The sequence below is a fragment of the Rhipicephalus sanguineus genome, chromosome 7, assembly GCF_013339695.2.
Source record: "Rhipicephalus sanguineus isolate Rsan-2018 chromosome 7, BIME_Rsan_1.4, whole genome shotgun sequence".
NCBI lineage: Eukaryota > Metazoa > Arthropoda > Arachnida > Ixodida > Ixodidae > Rhipicephalus > Rhipicephalus sanguineus.
Genome location: NC_051182.1, coordinates 150216707 through 150238233, shown reverse-complemented (window position 1 = coordinate 150238233; position 21527 = coordinate 150216707). Strand labels below are relative to the sequence as shown.

The 21527-nt window shown below is 45.1% G+C and overlaps 2 protein-coding genes across 2 annotated transcripts in view; both read left to right on the top strand.

Annotated features, from left to right (window-relative positions):
- The first annotated feature begins 2525 nt into the window (after window positions 1–2525).
- LOC119400244 (meiosis regulator and mRNA stability factor 1-like) lies at window positions 2526–15953 on the top strand. Its single transcript, XM_049417554.1, has 4 exons — window positions 2526–2622; window positions 12847–13164; window positions 14374–14543; window positions 15861–15953. Exons 1-4 carry the CDS (start codon window positions 2526–2528, stop codon window positions 15951–15953), a joined length of 678 nt encoding a protein of 225 aa, XP_049273511.1.
- Window positions 15954–16822: 869 nt separating this feature from the next.
- Window positions 16823–21527, top strand: part of LOC119400240 (meiosis regulator and mRNA stability factor 1) — a 55675-nt gene continuing 50970 nt past the window's right edge. Inside the window, exons 1-3 of the mRNA XM_037667249.2 lie at window positions 16823–16983; window positions 18896–19093; window positions 19936–20065. Of these exons, the coding sequence (XP_037523177.2) occupies window positions 16838–16983; window positions 18896–19093; window positions 19936–20065 (474 nt within the window). The 5' untranslated portion in view covers window positions 16823–16837. The remainder of the gene's footprint in view (window positions 16984–18895; window positions 19094–19935; window positions 20066–21527) is intronic.

Genomic DNA, 21527 nt, shown 5'->3' with positions numbered 1-21527 from the left:
GAATTCTGCCCAGTACATCATCACCGACGTGAGATTGGGCGCGTTTATACTAAAGGTTCGATTTGTTATGACGACTTGCAGCTCACTTTAATTTTACATGTACGCTGTGAATTTTCATTGCTTAGAAAACCATTGCTTTAGAAAACATCTGGCGTCTTTCGTTAAGCAGCTGGCGTCTTTTCGGTTTGCTTTTACAAAACATCTGGCGTCTTTCGTTGGTTTATTTCATCAATCAACGGCGTTTTGAACAAAATTTTTATTGTTTAATCACGCACAGGAGAAATCTCACCAGGCACTACCTTGGAGGTAAACAATGGCTGCTAATGGGAATGAGAGACAGAAGAAGTCGGCTTTTAGCGAACACTTACACTTCTACTTCTACTAACGTTTCCTACTGGAACATGCCAATGGCTGCTAATGGGGAATGAGAGACAGAAGAATTCGGCTTTTAGTTAACGCGCACGCTGCGAATTTTTTATTGTTCAACAACGCACAGGAAAAATCTCCCACCGGCACCACCATGGAGGTCAAAGCGTAAGACTGGTTACGCACTACGACTACTACTACGACTACGAGGGACGAACGGGTGCCGCCTTAAGGAGCTTCGCCCCTAAAAAACGTGGTGGTCACCAATATCGATGTCAACATGTTAGACTTACCCATACATATTGAAGAACTGACCGCATAGGTAAAATGTATGCGAAAAAATGCATTCGCCTGAGATCACTCGAAAACTAAAGCCATCTTTTTCGTCAGTCCATGCATTGATCCTCCCTCGCCCCTCTCCGAAAGCCTTCTGCACATAACGTGGTTTCGGACTGCCGACAGGATCGAAGGCATTGCAAGCTTTCTGCACCACACCTGCTTTTACATTGCCTCCATGATCGGCCCCCGATCACGGAGGCAATGCAAGCGACCATGTAATGTGATGGCGTCATCATATGACGTCACGTTGAATGACGTCATAGTGACGTCACAAGTTCTGTCGACGTCATCGCGTGATGATTTCGTGCATTACTCGTGTTGGCTACGCGGGACGCCGACAGTCAATTTTCGTGTTTGATGAGGCATGTAAGGCTTTAGCATTAAAAAAAAGACAGACCAAAGAAAATCAAACGATAACAGTGCAAGATCGTGTATGCTCACTTCATGTTACGAGCGATCGCCCGAAAACAAACGGATTCTCAGTTCAGAGCAGCTGATTGCACGCATCTGCGGGACAAAGGAGGCTTGTTTTACCCGTCTGGTCATCTCTTTATATTTATTCAAGAGATTAGCAGACTCGCTATATAAGTACTCCTCAGCTTCAGCACGAAATTGTGGTGATATATATATTATCGCATGCTGCATTTTTCAGGCTATAGGTACATAAGGGATCTCTGCATTTGAACAATTTTCTGAAGTGATTGAGATATTACACTTCTATTTGTCAATTTCTTACCGTAGTTTTGTTCAGGCAGCTTGTACAGCAACAATGGAGGCATTTGTAACTTTGTTTCATGATATGTGGATATTTGTAAAGCATTTTCTATATTACGCCTTTTATGCAAAAACTTGTGGAATAAGGTTAGTTTACCTGACATTGCTTTTCTTTCAAATGTTTGCGCACGGTGAGCCTTGTTGTACGCTACCTCAGGAGCAAAAATTAGCCAACAACATTGCGGTCGTATGGCCGTCTCTACTCTTTTTTTTTGTTTCCCTTGCGTCTTCGTCTTCCCGGTGTGCTCCGTCCATAATAAAGTGCTAGTGGTGACCATGAGTAAAAAGCTCGTAGTGTGAAGCGGTCACTGCGCGCAAGTATTCCAGCTGACTGCGCGTGCAATTTACTTTTTTTTTATTACTCTTACTTCGTGCATACGTGATGCTATTGCCAGATTACTGGTGCGAATAAGTTTTTTTTTCGTTCTTTGCTTGTGCGTGTCCGTTTTGCGCGTTTTTACACACGCACCAACGTTCTCGAACTCTGTGACCGGAACTAGGCCACGCTGATGCCGCTTGACACATGGTTTTTTGCATTCCGGTATTGCCCCAGCTCTAACACAACGCTTAAAAATGGACAAGCTCCATTCCGCACCGCATTATAAAAGTTAAGTAGACTTCAAGTGCCCTGTGTGGAAACGCGGCGCAAAAAACTACAGCGCGTAGCAGACGCCCCTCGCTTTCCGCGCGCTTCCCGAGCGCCGAAAGCCCACGGGTCCGGCGCAGCAGCGGCGCGGCGCGGGAGTTCACGGCAAAAGGCCCACGCGGCAGTCGGCGCTTTGGACACTCCCCCTATTCTAGGTCACTCTAGATATACCTGTGCAAAGAAGAGAAGGAAAAGGAAGGTCAATAGCTTTGTTGTTGTAGATTTTTTTTTTTCATTTCGTCGAGCACTAAAATTTCTTATATCATTTGTAATATTTCTATTATATAACCTCTCCTATTCTAAAGTTCCATAACATTTGATAAAACCACTCAATTCTTGGCCAATCCCCCACAGTGGGTGTGAGCCAGATATAGGTGAACAAGAACAAGAACTGTGCATCATGCGTCTGCCAGCAGGACTGCTGCTTTTCCTGATTGCCCAGCTCTTCCAATGCTCGGAGCAATCCACCTGGCTCGCTTATGCCCCCATTATTGAAGGTGAGTTCAGCGGATTTGGGAGCACAGACGACCATAAAGTATATACTAACTAGCCCATAGATCAACGCCAAGTGGACACTAACATTTTTGCAAATGCTTAATGGTTTTCATTAGGTTGTGCCAAGCAAAGAAACGATCCCTTCGGAAATTCCCTTCCTTCATTCATACTTACAAATGCGTTACACTTACTGGATGGAACATGCAACATAGAACAAGATTAAGATGTTCCACTTGCTTGCAACAGTCATGTAACAACAGTCTGTGAAATGGTTTTGTATACCCCCCATGATATGATCCGACAGTGCATCTTTGGGAGTTTTATAAACGCCGCTTTTTTTTTCTGTTATCTCCTGGCCTGCTGAAGGAAACTGCGTTCTTGAAGGGAGGAAGATTCCGATGAACCAGAGCATTTCCCTGGAGCAACCCTGTGAAAGTTGGCGCTGTTCCCCCGCGAATGCCTCGCACGGCTTCGTAAGTGGAGATGGGTAAGTGGCCTTAAGAAGAAGACGTTTAAACGATCTATCTATCTATCTATCTATCTATCTATCTATCTATCTATCTATCTATCTATCTATCTATCTATCTATCTATCTATCTATCTATCTATCTATCTATCTATCTATCTATCTATCTATCTATCTATCTATCTATCTATCTATCTATCTATCTATCTATCTATCTATCTATCTATCTATCTATCTATCTATCTATCTATCTATCTATCTATCTGTGGTTCTGTCTGTCTGTCTGTCTGTCTGCATGCATGCATGTATGTATGTATGTATGTATGTATGTATGTATGTATGTATGTATGTATGTATGTATGTATGTATGTATGTATGTATGTATGTATGTATGTATGTATGTATGTATGTATGTATGTATGTATGTATGTATGTACGTATGTATGTATGTATGAAACAACCTAAATCCGGTTCTGATACGAATACATAGGGCTATAGGAAATAAACGGGAAACAATATTGTATATTATTAATAACGTTAAATGTGGCCAAAAAGATCGTGCACACTTTACGTGTGCTGTCTTTTACGCCACAGTGAGCTCTTTAAATCGATTGTCGGCATTTGTGTTGTTTGATTCCCTTAATTCTTACCTTGTCCGCCTGCCATACCTTCTTTCGTGAAGAAGAAACCTTACGGTACATTCGGACGGTTGTTTCAGAGTGCTCCGGCGTCTCTGAAAAATTGGTGTAAATTAAGAGCAACTAAGCGTTACCACTGAAATAAAGCGGACAAATGCTTATTCTCGTTGCAGAGCTTTAAAGCTGTTGAATTCACCACTTTCAAACACAAGTCAGAGTGCTTTCAAACGACCACCCGAATGTACCCTTAGTTTTGAGTTTACTCTTGTCTTGCGACTGCCTCACTGTCCCGTCCAAGCTGGGCATTTTGTAAATCCTGCGAGTAATCAACCAACGCTTTTGTTTGTTATTTTATTTACCCCACTCCTTTTTTTAAAGCTTTGTGCGATTGAGGCTAAAATAAATGAAATGAACTAAATGAACAACGCGTTCTCTTATTTCGCACTCGCTTTGCCGTGACCTTCATAACGCTTTCGAGTTCTTTCTTCCTTCTTTCTTGAAGCTGCAGCCCGACCAAGATTGACGAAGACGGTCCGTGCAAGATGAGGCCTCGCGAGGGCGGCTACCCCAAGTGCTGTCCCACTGTCGACTGTGGCGACAATGGCGCAGCCGCAGCATGACGTAGTTCGACGCTTATATTAAGCACACAAACTTGAGAACGCTTCGGGTGCTTCAGCTCGCGACAAGCCAAAAAGAGGAGGAATAAGTTGATAAAAAACGATTATGTGCAGAAAAATTTGTCTATGTTTCAGTTACCATGAGTTCATTGTATATATTTGGAGCCGTGGGCGTCGGAAGGAGGGTGCACCCCCCTCCAGCCAGCCACACCAGCACTTGCCCCCCCGCCCTAGCTACACCAATGCCCCCCCCCCCCCCCCAGTGGCGTAGCCAGAGGGTGACACACCGGGACCGTGCCACCCCCCCCCCCCCCTTCCTCCCCGAAAACGTTTTTTTGCCACGGCATGCCGAGCACAAAATGACACTCGACCACATCTGCCTGCCCGGTCCCCACTTCAGATCCAGTAGGTGCCCCCCCACCTCCAAAAAAAAAAAAAAAAAAAAATCTGCCTACGCCCCTGCCCCCCCCCCCCCCCCTCCCCTAGCAGCGATTCAAAGGGTTTACACACACCTGAAGTATATGGTGGCTAGAAGGAGCCCGAAGTCAAAATTCTGCCGACGCCCATGTTTGGAGCTTGGGCCACTTGAGCGACTGATTAGTCGCAAGAGCATCACACGATAAAACGTGTGACGTTAGCTATATTTCAGTCTTATTGGTGAGAAAACGCCAGCTCTTCATGTGCATATCAGCTAGACTTCGTATGTTTTAAGGAAAACACGAGCTATAGAATTGGTCTGTGCAAGAAGGTTTCGCAATGCGTTATGATTTGCAAGGTGATTGTAGTAGAGGTCAGTGGCGTCAAATATAACCGCGTCAAGAAAACGTTCCAGGGTTTCCTAGACAGAACTTTTCTCGGTGATGAGCTAAGAATTCAGTACAAGCTCGGCTCCCAGAATAAGGGTACATCTCCGGTGCAAACCTCCGCCACTCAAAAATATAGTTCAAGAGAAGCGCCGACCATGAAAGAAGCTCGAGGCCCTCGGTTGATGTCATGATGTCATTATTTGGTGGCTGAACGACTCATTATTAGGGGTGTGCGAATAGTGAAATTTTAACTCGTATCGAATTCGAATCGAATAGTGCCGAATAGTGGCCAAAAATATCGAATATCGAATCGAATATCGAATAGTATATTTACACGAAATGTGTACCGCAGTTACGGGAAGATAAAAGAAATATCAGGGACGCTACGGAGTGCTGACAGCTTCATTACGCACTTGTTCGGGAGTGGCTTTTGTTTCAGCTTTTATGGGCGCGCAAGCATCTTGATATATAAGAGCCAGTCAGCAGCGCCACTCCTCCTATCGGCTAACAGAGGGGGGTACGGTAGCTAGTTTTCTATCCCTATGGTCGAGAAATAAGGCTCATCTGACAACGGTAAAGTTGTGCTTCATCGCCATGGATGCTCCGGGCCCAGAAGTCTTCGGGCGCCCGTTCACAGCAGCGTTTTAACTGCGCACCGGAACGATGGGAGTTTTTGAACTAGTGGTGTGGTGCGGCAGTGGTGACTGCCCAACGTGAACAAATTTTTACATGCAAAGCCAATCACCGAGGGTCTCGCAGGCCTAAGTCAGGTCGTTTCACGGCGCTTGCGGCATATGCGACCGAACTATACGCAAGAAGTCCGTTCCTTCGTTTCGGGAGCGAAGTTGTGAAGGACTTTACAGTTCTCTCATGTGTTTTTCTACGTGCTGAAATGATATATTCTCCTTTAAGATCAACATGCGCTCGCTTTTGAACCAGGATGTCAGTGAAAGTTTAACGAACGACGACGTTTGCGTTAGTTTAAGCCACCCTACCCTAACAAAGTTGCACCATTAGCCTTTGTCGCGTTTTAGATATTCGTCCTGTCGAATTATTCGAAACTTCGAATACTAGCTATTCGAAAGTCGAATCGAATTATTCGATTAGGAACTATTCGATTCGAATTCGAAACTCGAATATTCGCACACCCCTACTCATTATGTACGCTTGTTGGCTTAAGGCGTAACAGTGCCTTGAGTAGACTTGCGATCTTGAGGTTCTGACCTCATAGCGCAACAGCTAAGAAGCCCATAGCCCTTAATTCTGCAGCACCGTCATGGGTGTACGTGTGTATTCATTGTTTACGCGCAGCTAGAAAGAAAAATGAATTGAAAGTGGCGAGGAAAACGAACTGCCAAGCCCCCTGGCCCCTTCCTCACGACTACCACTTTCGCTTCACTTTACTAACCTCGCCAAATAATCTAAAGTCCTGAACCTTATTAGGCTTGTTTATTGCCCAAAGCTCCTTTAAATCTGGTTGAATTATTTTGCTACACACGATTGCTTTGGTGAACGCAGTACCGTGTTTAACGAGACGTTGCTCGTAGAGAGTTTCGGCAGGAATTTCAAAACATTTCTTTACCTTTTCAGGATTACTCGCTGCCAGCAGATAACTTTCGCATTAAGATTTCGAGTGGGACCGTTACATTATTTTTATGAAAAAATATAGCGTGACAGACTGCACAATAGTTAGATATGTATTTACGTTGTAATTACAATTAATTTATGTAAAATACGCTGTAATTTATTCTAAAACTCCCACTTGCTTTATAAATTTGGTCTCCAGAACCCTAGCATCAAATTAGGCAAATTTCATGCATTTATAGACTGTCGATTGTAATGCGTGTCACAAAGGGATTCAACTAGACAGCCAATTGTATTGAAATGTTCAGCTACTTGAACTGTCGCAATGGCGTTACACACTGCACTGTTGATCTTGGGCGAGAGCACGATTCGCATCGAAGTTTTCGACCACGATGAGCTCCTTCACGCAGCGTGCGCAAATCAAATAATCACAAATGAGGAATTGAATTTGTATCGTATTCGATCGCGATCGAAAGTGCACCGTGTGACGAAGTTGAAAGTCGCTTACAACTTCCAAAGTTTGAATTTCCCGCGTCCCTTTTTTTTTTTCCGCGATGAAGAATACACTTAAAGCACAATGCTTATCTCCGTGCTTATCTCGTGTTACGTTTCATCTTAATGCTATCTTTATTAATCTTTTTTGTTTAGATTTTAGTGAGGAAATTGTTACTAACCCAGCGAACTACGAAACCAAAAGCCTCACAATGACGTTTCGCAGCATCGGTATCGACACGAGTGCAGTCTGTGACAAGATGGATGCCGTGCGGACGTTGTGGAGCTAGCAAGTTTCCGCAAAAAGACTTCGTCCTGCAATATTTTATCCGCAGTGCAGGTCGTCAGCTGCTTGTGCGAAAGTAATTCAGCGCTTGCGCGTGCTTATCACTGTAATCGCACCGTTCTTCATCCCGCGGTAAGTATGTTTTAGACCCCTTTCCGAAGCGATACCCCAACGGAGGAATGCTACATCGATTGTTCATTTGAAAAGTGGCTGTTAGGATAGGTATACGTATGATATGTCGGTTTTGTGTCCTTGGATTTTTTAGTTTTTGGCTTTGCTTCAGCCGCTCCGTAGATGGAAACCCTAACTTCGAACGCATCGTTCCTGCTGCCGAGCTTGTGACGTGGTGCGAGAGGCTTTGTGTATTGTTGACGTTCCGTAGGGGAGCGATTTTGAGGCTTTTCTTACATTGCTTCCTTGTCTAACATACTGTTCGAAGCTGGTGCGTGAGCGGACTCGCTGTTATAGCGTGATAACCACCGTTGTGTTCGAAACCCACCTGATCTACGCTCAAAAACGTGTTTCAACCGTCCAACACAACGGTAACCGTGACCTTTGTTACAACGACTACGATTGTTGATGACCCGCCGGTTCTGCAAGCGCGTAGTTTTATCATCCAGCGGTTGATTTTTGATAATTGCACTGTACTTGAGTTGAATCTTGGGATTTCTTATCTCTTTCCAGCCACGCTTGCTGCCTCAACTTGATGAAGTATGGAGACCCTGAACATCAAGAAAGGTAGCATTATCCGATCATTTTTTTTTTTTGTGCATGTGTCTAGATTCTAAATGTGACTTTGTTCTCATGCTTTACGTGCCGCAAAGTCAAAGCTAGAATGTGTTGAAATGGACATTTATGCTTAGTTGTTAGAACATATTTCTGTGTACTTTGTTTCTATCAAACGATCCTCTGGAAAAAAATTATTTCGAACATGAAAAAGGCATCAAGTATTGCGCTTATTGCAGGTCTAACTACACACCCGTAGCTGTTCAGTCATAAGTTAGTGAAGTGTTCCATCAGGAAGTGTACAGTTAAACAATGTCATAGTTACTGTGGTAAAGAATATTATCAAGACTTACCTAGTTTAACATATTACTTTGTTTAGTATCGTGTCAAGGAAAGTAGCCTTGCAAACGCCAAGTTTACTACAAGACGTTTTGTTTGGAAAGCTCTTGAAAGCCATTTGACATGCATGAGTAGAATTAACGTGTTTTATGATTCATCATGCGTTCACTGCTCACATGTAGTCAGGTGATGAACATTACATCATCGTTTATTGTAGGTGTTGTTTCACTGCATGTTAGTGTAGGTGCGCTTTCAGTGCCATAATTCCATAATTGAAGTTCGTGTCTGTTCTTCCTCATAATTACAAAACTTCTGTGAACAGCACAGCCTGCTTACCATGGTAAAGATATTTTGCGTTGAAAGCATTGTTCAAAGAATAATTATTAAGCTCCTGATCATGCCTTTCTAAAATTGTATCAGCTAACCCAGCTGACTCTTTTTGGTTTGTTTTTATCCGTGCATTACCTCATGCAGTAAACATAACAACGTATCGTTTTGACAGTTTAGGCAAGACAGTCTTTGATTGAGGTGCAACTGTTCAACAGAGTTTATAGGCTGTCACCTTCCAAGTGCAGGCACCCTACTTCGTAATTTATCTCTTTTTACATCCAAATAAATATTCCACTCCCCACCATATTCATTCACTTTCTCAGTTGTGGTAGTCCGCTACACTCTTAACGTACTGCAGTGATCTGCTTAAAGGGATACTGAACAAAATTTTCGCCGCCGAGATAAATGGCCCAATTGAAAGATTGGGTGCTGAAATTTGTTGAAACAACCTTCATTTCAGCCAGAGACTAGCAGAAAATAATGAATGTAATACATTTTTCGCAAATTGTCGCGTCTAGCGGCCGCGCCGCATGCTAGAGAGGAAGTGACGTGAAACTCTGCGGATACTGACTCGCCAACCGTGCTCGCTGCAAAGTCGCTTACCAATCAACATCGCAAACCGCCACCCGCTGCCGCGCCTCTCTCTCAAAACGTGTTCTCACGGTCGGGGAGGTGTTCATGAGAGGAGAAGTGGAGAAAGGGAAGTGGCAGGGCAGGAGAGAGCATGCCGGTTGCCCCCCTCTTGCTGGAGCATTCGACTTCACAGCCGTCGACAAGCGCACTGGGGTGCAGTCGCCGCGCTCTCACAATCCACTAAATATACGGCCAACTGCTCAAAATTACGTGAAATAAACGCTGTTTATAGGAACAGTCGTGTCATCTGAGTCGAATGCAAGTGTTTTCGTAGCTTTTTCAAATTTTTGTTCAGTATCCCTTTAAGACTTATTACTGGGACTGACTTTATTGCTCAGAGAATATCATGATTTCTTAGATTCTGTACAATGCCTCAGTATACTTACTCCAGTGTTCATCTTCTATACTGTGAATTACTCATTCTTACATGTTGTGTTGTTTGTTGTTGCACACTTGTACTATAGATGGCTTGCATTGACGTCACTGAAACCACCATGTTGGAGCACCAGCATGTGGAGATGCGACATTTGCGATGTCACATTAATGCTATCAAAACATCGCATGCAGGTTATTTCGTTATTCACGCACAGAGATGTTTCCGCCACGTTTTCACATTGACGCAGTTTGTTTGTCATCAAAATTACCATCATCAAGCACCAGTCCATTCAAAAGCTGCATCCATGACGTCATGTGCAAGCTATCTATTCTCTTTTTTTTTCGTGTTTTTTTTTTCATTTTTGTTCTTCCAAAACGCCCCTCCTGCATGGGCCCTTCCTATGCCTGCAGTATTTCTGTAAATAAATGCATAGTTGCTTTGTCATGGTAGGATATGACAACGCATATTGGAACAAGGACCACACCGAAGGACAGATAAACACAAACACTTGTGTTCCTTTAAGAACCCTTGTATTTGTCCATTCTTGAGTATTATTTGCGTTCTGATGTGCTGCAATATGTTTAGTATGGAATACTTATTTGCAGAGGTCGGGCTTGAAAGATAATATGTGTAGACGAGATAGGCTCATCTCAGTGCACAGAAGAAAATGAAACGGAAGCCAAAAGGACATGATCAGGAAACTATCAGCGAACGTGGATCACTGTTAACTTGTGTGCAGTCATGGCTACATCTGCAGTTATAACTACTGTCAATGACTACACTGCAGTTATAACTACAGTGGCTGTACACAAGGATTGTTGCTGGATCTTTTAGGGGCAAGGTCAGATAAGAGTGTGTATAAATATATCAGGGTTCCCGTAATATTTGGACAATGCCCACTCGTGTACTTCTCTGCATGTCTCATCTAAACCATCCAAGATGGCAGACTTTAGACTAGAATCATAGTTCATTTATTTATTTAAAAATGCCCTCAGGCAGGGTACTGACACTATTCGCTAAATGTTTCATGAACAGTAATATTAAATGACTACAATCAATTAAATTTTCAGATATTGAGATTGAGGACGAGGTTTATTTGATGAAAACTAAACCCAGAGAAAGGAATGTTGTTATCAGTGAGGATTATTCAATGAGAATGAGTCATATTCAGAGCAATTCAGAGTGCAAAGTATTGCAGCTATTCCTTCTGCACTTGATTCCTCCCACGATCAGAACTTTCAGAAATGCATTTCTCTGCCTAAAGAATCGTTTATATTGACGTGAAGTACATCACCTTTTTTAGGCCTCGGGAAAAGCCTCCGTACAGCATTTTGCACTTGCCGTAACTAGCAGGCTGGAATTGCACGTAAAGTGATTAAAGGGGCCATGACACCCAATTTTCACTCATAATTTTGTTATGTGGCTCAATCCTTGCACATTCACAAGCAAGCTGACGAAGAAGTGCTAGCGCATTTGGTCGAGGACTTAAATTGAATATTTTCATAAACACGCGAGCGGCCTGAAAGTCTGGCAACACTGGCTGCTTGCTTTGCAAGCATCTGCGTTCTGGTGGACGATTGTGTTCCTTGGTCAGCTGCACATGCAGTCGAGCTATTTAAGCTTTCTTCAGCTCGGCATTGAAGTTGAACGATTTTCAGCGGCTGAAACTTTGGTAGACCAAGGCTTCACTTCCTGTGGCACATGATGTCGCACATGCCACGGCAATATGGCGGTTGTCTTCGGTGGGCGGGGTTTGTAGCCAGTAACTTCTAGAGCTTATTTTTGAACTGAAATATTCTTTCACAGCCCATATTTTATATATGTATATGCACAATAGACCCTCTACTTCTATTTTTCACCGAAAGCCAGAAATGGTTGGGTGGGCGTGTCATGACCCCTTTGAAGGGACCGACAGCTGCCCATAACATGAAATGAGATGACTTCATTGATGGAAAGATTTTCCGTTGCATTGACTCAAACCAACCCTGTTTATTTATTTTTTTTTTTTCATGAGAGGTGGATTTATATTTTTATTTCTTAATTGGAAGTTGAGAAAAATGACCTGTGGCGGCAAAGACATGAACGATCCGATGCACCCAGCCACGTGACCGTTGATTGCTGTATGCAGTCGACGATTTTTTTTTGTTAGTATTGAAATATTCTTTGTTTCTTTATAGCAAAGGTATTACTCCATAAAAATGTACATATGGGCCTGCGTTAGTAGTATGCATTCAAGTGGTGCTGCCTTCGCGTGATGTTATGATCCCATGCGCGTCTTGAGCAACTTTTCAGTGTGCTCATGCAACTGTGTAGGCCGTTTCCAGGTCGCCAAGATTTTTGAGCGACATAGTTTTGCTACCTACACTTCGTCTCAGAAATGACACGCGCTGCTACTTGGCGCGGTTGCGCATATGCGTAGTGACATTTTCAATGACTTGGCTTGGCTCGTGCATCGAGAGAGTAACGATGGCGGGACAACCCACCCATGACAAAGGCGCAGGCAACCTTGGACGCATGCGCACACAACGCCGTACAAATACAGGGAAGGTGTATAATGACTCATCATCTCGTAACAGCTTGTTATTTTCAAAAATAGTTGAAAACCTTTAAATAAAGGTGGTTAAGCATAGTTACAGGAACTCCTGCAAAAGCAGAAGAAGGATAGCTTTCACAAATCGCGAGAAGGGCTCGCGGCATCGCTATCAATTCTCAGCGTTGCTGGAGGAAAGGTACGTCCGTGTTTAGAGGCTTTCAGATTGAAAAATACTGCTTGTAAATTAACTTCGTGCTTTTGGGATTAACTACTGCAGCTACAATTACTGCGAAGGGTGAGCTTTCTGCCGCGCCGTAAAAAAGATGGGTCGAGAAAAGTCAGTTGTCGGTCGCTTTAAGCAAGTACTTAACACCACTGTGTCGCAAAATGGTTTTTCCAGACGTCCCCCATGGCAAGGTGCCCATCGGCGTGTTCTGGGACATCGAGAACTGCCAGGTGCCGCGGGGCAAGTCGGCCACCGCTCTGGTCGGCCGGATCAGGGAGCTCTTCTTCGGGGGCCACGTGGAGGCAGAGTTCCTGTGTGTCTGCGACATCCGCAAAGAGCTACCCGAGGTCGTGCACGAACTCAACCTGGCCCAGGTCACCGTGGTGCACATCAACGCTGTGAGCAAGAACGCTGCTGATGACAAGCTCAAGCAGTGCATGCGGCGGTTCGTTGACATCCATGGCAGCCCCGCCACGCTTGTTCTGATATCGGGTCAGTCTGTTATGTGTGCTTCCGCGAGTCGGTGTTGTTGACGACAAGGTTGTTCGTACACACATTAGGTGCTTGACATGCAGTGCTGTGGTAGCTGGGTAACTGGGTAGCTGTGGTAGCTGGGCTGCGGCAGACTATTATGCCGCCAAAATTGGCTGTTGTTGTGATCTCATAACAGTTTTCAGTGTAATAAAAGTTAAACTGAAATCCTGAGAAAAGTTTTGTTTGTGCATGACAGTTGAAACTGATAAGGTTGCTTGTCTTGCAACAATTGGTCAGAAGGGTGGCTTGTAAGGTGAATTGGTACACAGTATTTGATAAGGGTGCACCAGCAGCAAAAAGGATAGCTGGAAAAACCTCAGGCAGGAAACTTAGAAAGGAACGGGAAGGGATCGGTGCTGGAAGCAATCATTGGTGTTGCCCACGTTCACTTCGAAGCTTGCATCTTGCGTCCATTGTTTCGCAGCGTGTCTAATTGACACGTCTAACCAAAGCTAAATTCAAAAATTTTTCTATGAAGCCAAGTAGATGAAAAATAGTGAGCACTGGGCACCTGTTCTCAGTGTGACCATCTAATGGATGCAATTTTGGTCATTGCTGATTGGATATAGTTCGGTGAGCAGCGTGCCCCCCGTTTCCGGTTCTTATTCTATGACATCACAGAGCTTTCACAGCTCTTGATGCAAAGCAGAGGAACGGAATGCGCTTTGACACAAGAAATGCAGCCTTCTTAGACCTGCTTTTGGTCACGCGAATCTCGGAGGCCATGCGTTAACTCTGATTCTCTGAGCGCATCAGCCCTCGCATTAGATTTAATGTGGCCGCCCGTTTAGCGTACCTGTGAAGGTTGGTACGCATTTGCGGTATCGTTCGTAGACACATTGGACGTGCTGATATGCAAGGACAAACTTGTCAAATTTGTTTAATAAGTGTTCGGCAACTGTACATTTCATCCACTTTATTCTAACACTGGGAGTGTGCTGCGCGGTGTGTCAATGTGTAGTCAGGAGCGGGATAATGTCACGGCTTGCCGCTATCTGAAGTAACTGAGTGCACTTAACTGAAATGGACATGTCCATTAGATCGACACATCGAGAATAGCTCCCCTGCTGACATCTAAGTGGCAAGTGCAATTTCATGCTTGCGCACGTCGTTGCTTCGGGTCTCATCCAAGCAGGTTGTAAACTTCTTTTGTTTGTGTCATCGCAGGGGACGTCAACTTCTCCACAGACCTGTCGGACTTCCGGCATCGTCGGCAGATCCGTGTATTGCTGCTGCACGGAGGCTCGGCCCCGGAGGCTCTAACCGCGTGTGCTCACGATTCGTACAGCTTTGTTGAATTGGCATCAGAACTGCCCTTCCGCACCTCACGTCGTGATGTGAGTGCGGAAATTACTGTATACTGGGTTCATTGTTGTGTCTTTGTTCATTGTTGGGTTCATGTTGGTTGTGGTGTCTGTGGTCATTGTTATCATTGCTGCGATGGCGACCGTAGCGACCCCTCAAGATGGACGCACGCTGTCTGCGTGTCCATATTTTCGATGATAATCCGTGTTATGTGGGTTAATCCTTGTGCGTTCACAAACACAAGGTTTGGGAACGAAGTTTTAGCACATTTGGTGCAGGCACTTAATTTGTAATTGAATATATTTATAAACACACGTGCGGCCCGAGAGTCGGGTAACACTGGCACACTCGCTGGACGTGACATAACAAAATTCTGGTGAACGATATCGTTCCATGGTCAGCTACGCATGCAGTCGAGGTGTTTAAGCTTTCTTCAGCTTGGCATCGAAATTTTACTACATATGGTGGCCGAAATTTTGGTAGAAGACGACAGCTTCGCTCCATGCGGCACGACATCACACACGCCATGGCAAAATGGTAGTCATCAGTGGTGGGCGGGGTTTATAGCCGGGGGCGGGGTTTATAGCCGGCAGCTTCTAGGGCTTATTTTGCACTGAAGTATTATTTTACAGTCTATTTTTCATATACAGTCAAACGCCACTACAACAAAATTGACGGTGCTCGGGAAAATGTTCGTTGAAGCGAACATTTCGGTGTAGTGAAATTGAAAAAAATATGGCTGACCTAAGCTAGTAGAACAGAGAAACTTTTATTTTCAAAATTCAAAAAGTGTCGGCTGCTTCCTTTGCGTCCCCAACAGCGTCACGACACGATTCTCATTTATGCATAGCGATGCCACGTTGAAAAGCACGCAGAAACAACGGCTTCCGCAAACAAACCATAGAGGCACGGTCGCGCCTCACGAACTGCACAGTTGCACTAATACGCTTACACTAGCTATCTGCCGACAACGGCGAGGCGTGCCATCACGGAGCGATGACTTACGCCTTATTCTATGCTATTCTTATCCACCACTCGCGGCTGGCTGATCCCGTTGATAACGCGGACGAATTGTTGCTCCGACCACCGGTCGCACTGGCTAAGCGCAAAAAGCACGAAACGCATGGGCATTGGAAAAGGCATCGTTCCGCGATTGCACCCCAGGGCTGCTCGCTTTGATAACACGGATGTAGAGTAATGAGACTGGGTCTGGTAGAACTTATCGATACAATCGGTACGTGGTATTTGAACGCTTCAAAATAGTCTCCTTGGGTGTCGATACACCGAGTACAGTGCGATTCCCATGCTGCAAAGGCTCCCTGAAACTTGGCTGTTGTGACCTCTCTCAGGGACTCTGTGACAGCCCGTTGGATGGCGGGTACACCGTCAAAACGGTCACCTTTCTGGCTTTTCTTGAGATTTGGGAACCCAAAGAAGTCTAAAGGGCTCTCACATCAGGGCTGTATCAAGTCTACATCAGCCCTGATGTGAGCCTGGCTGATTTCTTCCAGTTCCCAATGCCCAAGAGAAGCCAGAAAGGTGGCCGTTTTGACGGCGTTCCCGCCATCCAACGGGCTGTCACAGAGCCCTCGAGAGAGGTCACAATAACCAAGTTTCAGCGAGCCTTTGCAGCTCGCTGGTGTATCAACACCCAAGGAGACCATCTTGAAGAACATACATACCACGTACCGATTGGATCGATAAGGTATTTTTACCAGACCGACTGTAGACTCGTAAAACAGAACCTGAAGGGACTAGGAAAATATGTTCCATTTAACAGGAGTTCCGTTTACTGAGAGATGAACAGGGGTGCAGAATCCAAGTACGATACCAACTGTGTTATAGGCAGTTGTTCCATTTAAGCAACTGTTCCGTTTAAGAGATTTCCGTTCACTGAGTGTCTACTGCATTTATTTTCAATACTGTCAGCCTCTATATCGTGGCCGTAGCAGGGGGGCATATTGCAGTAAAACTGATAGCTGGGTGAGTTGGTATGAATTCATGTTTGAAACCTTTTTAGCGTGCACAAAATACGTGGACACAGAAAGAAGGTACAAACGTGCGCACAATGTTATGCGAGCATAAACATGATACTGCACAGGTCAGTGACGTCTGCCGGCCTACAGAAGAGCAGAAACAAGCTCCGCTGCTCGGAGCATGTCCATCTTGCTGTATACTCGATAATTTGCTACCTTGCGGTGTTGCGCTAGAACCACGTCGTCTTGTGTTTTCTGTGCTCTTTCACATCTTTTTCACATGGTGAGGCTTTGCCGGCAAGCTCAGTCGGTGCGTTGTCCGAATGCAGGAAGTCCACTGTCTTGAGCTGATGGTGACCAACTTGCCGGTGGCCAAGTCGCCGCGCAAGGTCAAAAGCCGGCTGAAGCAACTGTCGGAGAACTGCGGGGGGCGCGTGAGCTCCATCAGCGGCGCAACGGCCGTGCTGAAATATCCGACCACAAACGCCGCCCTCCGGTGAGCTTCGACAGTGACGTCTCCCTTTCGCTGGGAAAGCGCGAAGAACATTTTGAAAAAGTATTAAAGGAAAATACTACGTCTTGTGAATCAAGTAGAAGCTTTATTGTTGGTAATTTTATGATCGTAGGGTCATTCCTACTAGAGCAAGTAAAGGTCAAAGTACCACGATTCCACTTTTGCAAAGAAACTGTTTTTGTTGCCAGAGGTATCCACCGATTACGGTTGATACACCTTGAGAAACATTTAAGAATTATCTTTTATTGAAATGATCTGACTAGTAATTTAGATGCCTTCAGTCAGTGTTAGAGTTTTGACATCTGTTTGTGACTTTAATTGTTGTCAGTGCTGCTGCTTGTTTTTAGGTATTCATTTATTGCTTTTTGGTTTGGTATCCTTGGAACAACACTGTTGGGTATTGGAAAGTATCCTTCCTTATGACATATTGGCCTTAAAGGGGCCCTGCAACACTTTTCGAGCATGCTCAAAAAGCGCTGCCGATCGGTAGTCGAGGCTCTCGAGAACACGCGAGTCAAATATTATAGCGATGCGCACGGCCTGGAATTTACAATAAATTCTCAAAGTCAGCTGAAAATCGCTCCTTCTTCTCTCGACAAATGATGTATTAGTCGCAAAATATGACGCGATTGTCGGCAGTTCCACCGTTGGCTGATGTTATAATCACGATAACACCCTCATTATTACTTTCGTTGTTAATTTTGAGTTCAATAAGTAGATAATATGTACGTTTATATTATGTTATCGCGTTAAAAACACCGAACAAACATTAATATTAGCACTTCCGGTCTCACCGACAGCTCGTCTGCTCGTAGTTGCGTGGTTCCGTTTTCTTCGCCATGCGCAGTGCCGAAAACGTGAATATTTCTGTGCTTTTGACCATCGCCGGTTGCCGTTGAGAGTGGCAGCCGTTCGAGTGTTGCCTCGTCAGCTGAGAACTGCATCGTCGGCACGTTCTCACGACCGACCGAGGCACGGGCGCAGCGTGTCTCCGATAACAATGCTGGCGTCCGGTAATGGCGGCGCTTCGGGGTCGTCTGCCAGTGCCGTCTTACGAGGCGGTGTATCGGAGTATGGGCCGAAACCGATCTCAGCTGTCATTCGTTCCAAACGAGCGCGCACGTTTGCTTCCATGGTTGGCAGAGTGATGAAAACACTACGGCGTTCGAGGTGCACACCCAACATTACCAAACCGACGCGCAGTTTTCAAGCACGCACGATACACAGCGCGATCGACTCCGCTCGACGAGAACGACGCAAGCCAACCGGAAGTGGCGGCACAGACCACGTGGTTGCGCCGAGACGCCAGAGAGAAAAAAATGAAAAAAATGCCGCCGGCGCTGACGTCGCCTCCTCGCACCTCCGCCCTCCCTCCCTCCCCTCACGCCGCGCGCAGCTTTCCGCACGCTCGCTGCGTTGAGTTGAGAGAGAAAACTGCGGAACGTGATCTCTATAATTTGGTAACACCACTTAGACTTGACGGATTCGAAAAATTTTTGCGGCATATGACTCGTGAAGAGTCATACGTCAATAATGAGACTATTCCAATATAATTAAGAAAGGTGTTGCAGGGCCCCTTTAAGGCGATGTAATACTGCGATGTAATACTGTTAAATTCATATCGCAGTTTGGTAAATTTTAGGTTTTCTTTGTTATAGTTGATAACTCATTATACTTGTGTTTGTTATAGTGAGGTTCTACTGTACAGAAATTACTGTAAAATAGCTCCCTTGTAAAGAGCCGTTGAATAACTGTTGACTACTGGTGATATCACGAGAACTTTGAGCTCACCGACACGTCTCCCTGTGGCTTGATGCATATCCTATGATGAATCAATCCGTGAATCAATCAGGCAGTCTTCTCCCGAAATGTCAGCAACTCTTGTCGCGTGCAGATCACGCATACGCATGGACGGCGAGAACGTCTGCGGGAACGCCATTTCCGTCACTCTGCACACACCACGGCGGCGGCGGTTGCGGACCGATCTGACTGGAGCCAAGCGAAGCAGCAGTAGCAGCAGCCGCAGCCCGGAGTCGTCGTCAGTCGAAGCGGACAACTACAGTGTGTCAACGTTGCAGCGTCCCCAAGACATGTAGGCTATTCTCTTGTAATTACTCTCTTTTAAGGGATACTGAACAAACAGAAAAAAATTACGAAAACAATGAAATTCCACTCGGAAGACGCTACTGTTCCGATAAACAAGAGTTTATTTCACATATTTTTGAACAGAAGGCTGTATTTTGGGGGGATTGTCAGCATGCGGCACTGCGCACCAGTGCCAGCCGCGACGTCGAAGTCACTGTGACAGATGCAGGGTGCACGTTTTTCTATCCTTCTACTTCCCTTTCTACATCTCCTTTACATCCCACTCTTTAGGGCTTTACCCCAGCCGGGAGCATTGTTCGCTGCTGGTGCCGTTCGTAGTGGTCCGTAGCCGTAGTGGGAGCTGAGTGGGTTGAGAGATGTGGGCGACAGCTGGCAAGGTTGGCACGTCTGTTTCCGGGGACGTTAAACTCCTCTAGTTCACGGTGCAGCTGCTAGATGTGGCAGTTTGTGAAAAATGCATTAAATTCATTATTTTCCACTAGTTCCTGTCTGAAATGAATGTTGTGTCTGCCAATTTCAGCACCAAAGCTTTCAGTTCAGCTGAAAATCTCAGTGGCAAAAGTTTTGTCCAGTATCCTTTTAAATATTCTGGAAAACCGCGTGCTTTGTTGTACGATACTGTAATTTTACCAGAATGTTTCAGTGGGTCTTTGCCGTATAGAACCAGGAGTGGTTTTTGATAAATAGCTTATTTCGTCAGATATGATTTTTTTAGCCTATTTTTCACTCGGTTACGGCAAGGTTTCCCTGCCACCAGTGAGAGATGGTGCTACTTGTACATGTCCCGAAATCTTGGTCATGTAAGTCTTCGATTGCATGTTGACACAGATTCTGTGCTGTGGACATGTGGAACCCAGACGTTGCCACGACTGCTCTGGCCAGGCCGGAAGCTGCCGTTGGGTTCAGGAGGCCAAGAAGTGTGGGACGTGTGTCTCCCTCCATGCGGAGTACCAGTCAGGTGAGACTTGTGCTCACTCTAGAGTGATTGATGACTTTGGTGTCATTCTAGTTTCGTTCACTTGCTAGAAAATACAAACTTGGGCTCATGAGTGACCGCTATACCACTGTCACGCAGCAATTCTAATGGTTGTTTACAGCAAATGAGGTACGTTCGCAATGTCATTCGTTTGCTGTCACACCGTAAAACTTAACGGTGTACGTTTAAAATAAAATGACATTTTCAACCGAATGAGTTCACAGAACTAATTCGCGTTCAATTTGGGACCAAACGACTTGTCTCGATGCCATTGATGTGCTTGAAAGCATTGCCAATAACTCATGTTTTCCTAATTTGTGCAATACAGTTGACAGTCAACTGAGAAGAAAAAGAAGATTGTTCTTGCGTTCAAGTCGTCTTCGGCGAATGCATAAAAAACAGGATGACTTTTCAAACTTACAGTGTAGGTGCTGTTGAAAGTGTTTCAGGGTGTACGCGGCAAGTCTTAAATGTGATTACTAGAGACTGGATTTTAGGCAAATGCCTATTTTGTTCCTTGGCGCTCCTATCGCACCATTTTGATATATGAGCATGAATTAGAGGTTAAAAAGGGCTTTTATAGTGTTTTTATAGTGCCTACAAATGCCTATATTTGGCATTCGTGCCTAAATGCTTAGAAATGCCTATAAATGCCTATTTTCAAAATTGGCGCTTATATCAACACTCTTTAGCCTCAAGTTTAGCTCCCGGGTGCAGCTTGAGATCATTATTCATGTTACCGCGCAACATTGACTGTTCGGAACTATGGGGCTCCACCTAGGCCTTTAGTTCAACCAACTCCCGGAAACAACCTCTAGCAGCAGTGAAATGGGACACGCCGGAGAGAATTTGCCGCCACGCGGTCGTGGTGAATGCGAACTCCCCCCCGCCCCCCCCACGCCTGGCTACGCAAGTGGTTCACTGCCAGAGGGGAAATTGCCTCTATGCGATTCGATCCGGTCAATAGGAAGAATCCCTCCCTTCTGGTATTTTAGCGATCTGGCTATCTGCTCTGGCTCTGACCTTCTCAGTCATGGCGAAAAGACACCCCTGAGTGTGCTGATTCGACAGTGGACTCTTGATTCACCGTGCAGAACACGGGAGAGGCCATGTTCTGCGAACCATGCGGGACACTGCACAATTGCACGGATATGTTCAATTGTTGGTGCCTTTGTGCCACCGTAAGCAATAACGTTTTTGTTTTCCTGTCATTGATAGAGGTCGCGCACGTCCTTGCTCGAAATTATTTGCATTTATGTGAAAACTTATTGCGCCTATATTTACGATATTCGAGGCCTAAACGTTGTTTTGCCTGCCTATTTTTGGCGCCTAAAACGAGCTTTTTTAATGCCTAAAGATCCACCCTCCAGTGATTACTTTGGCAAGTGATTTTGATGCGTTATTCTGGGATGTGCGTTTGCCTGTATAGGATAAACAGAATGAC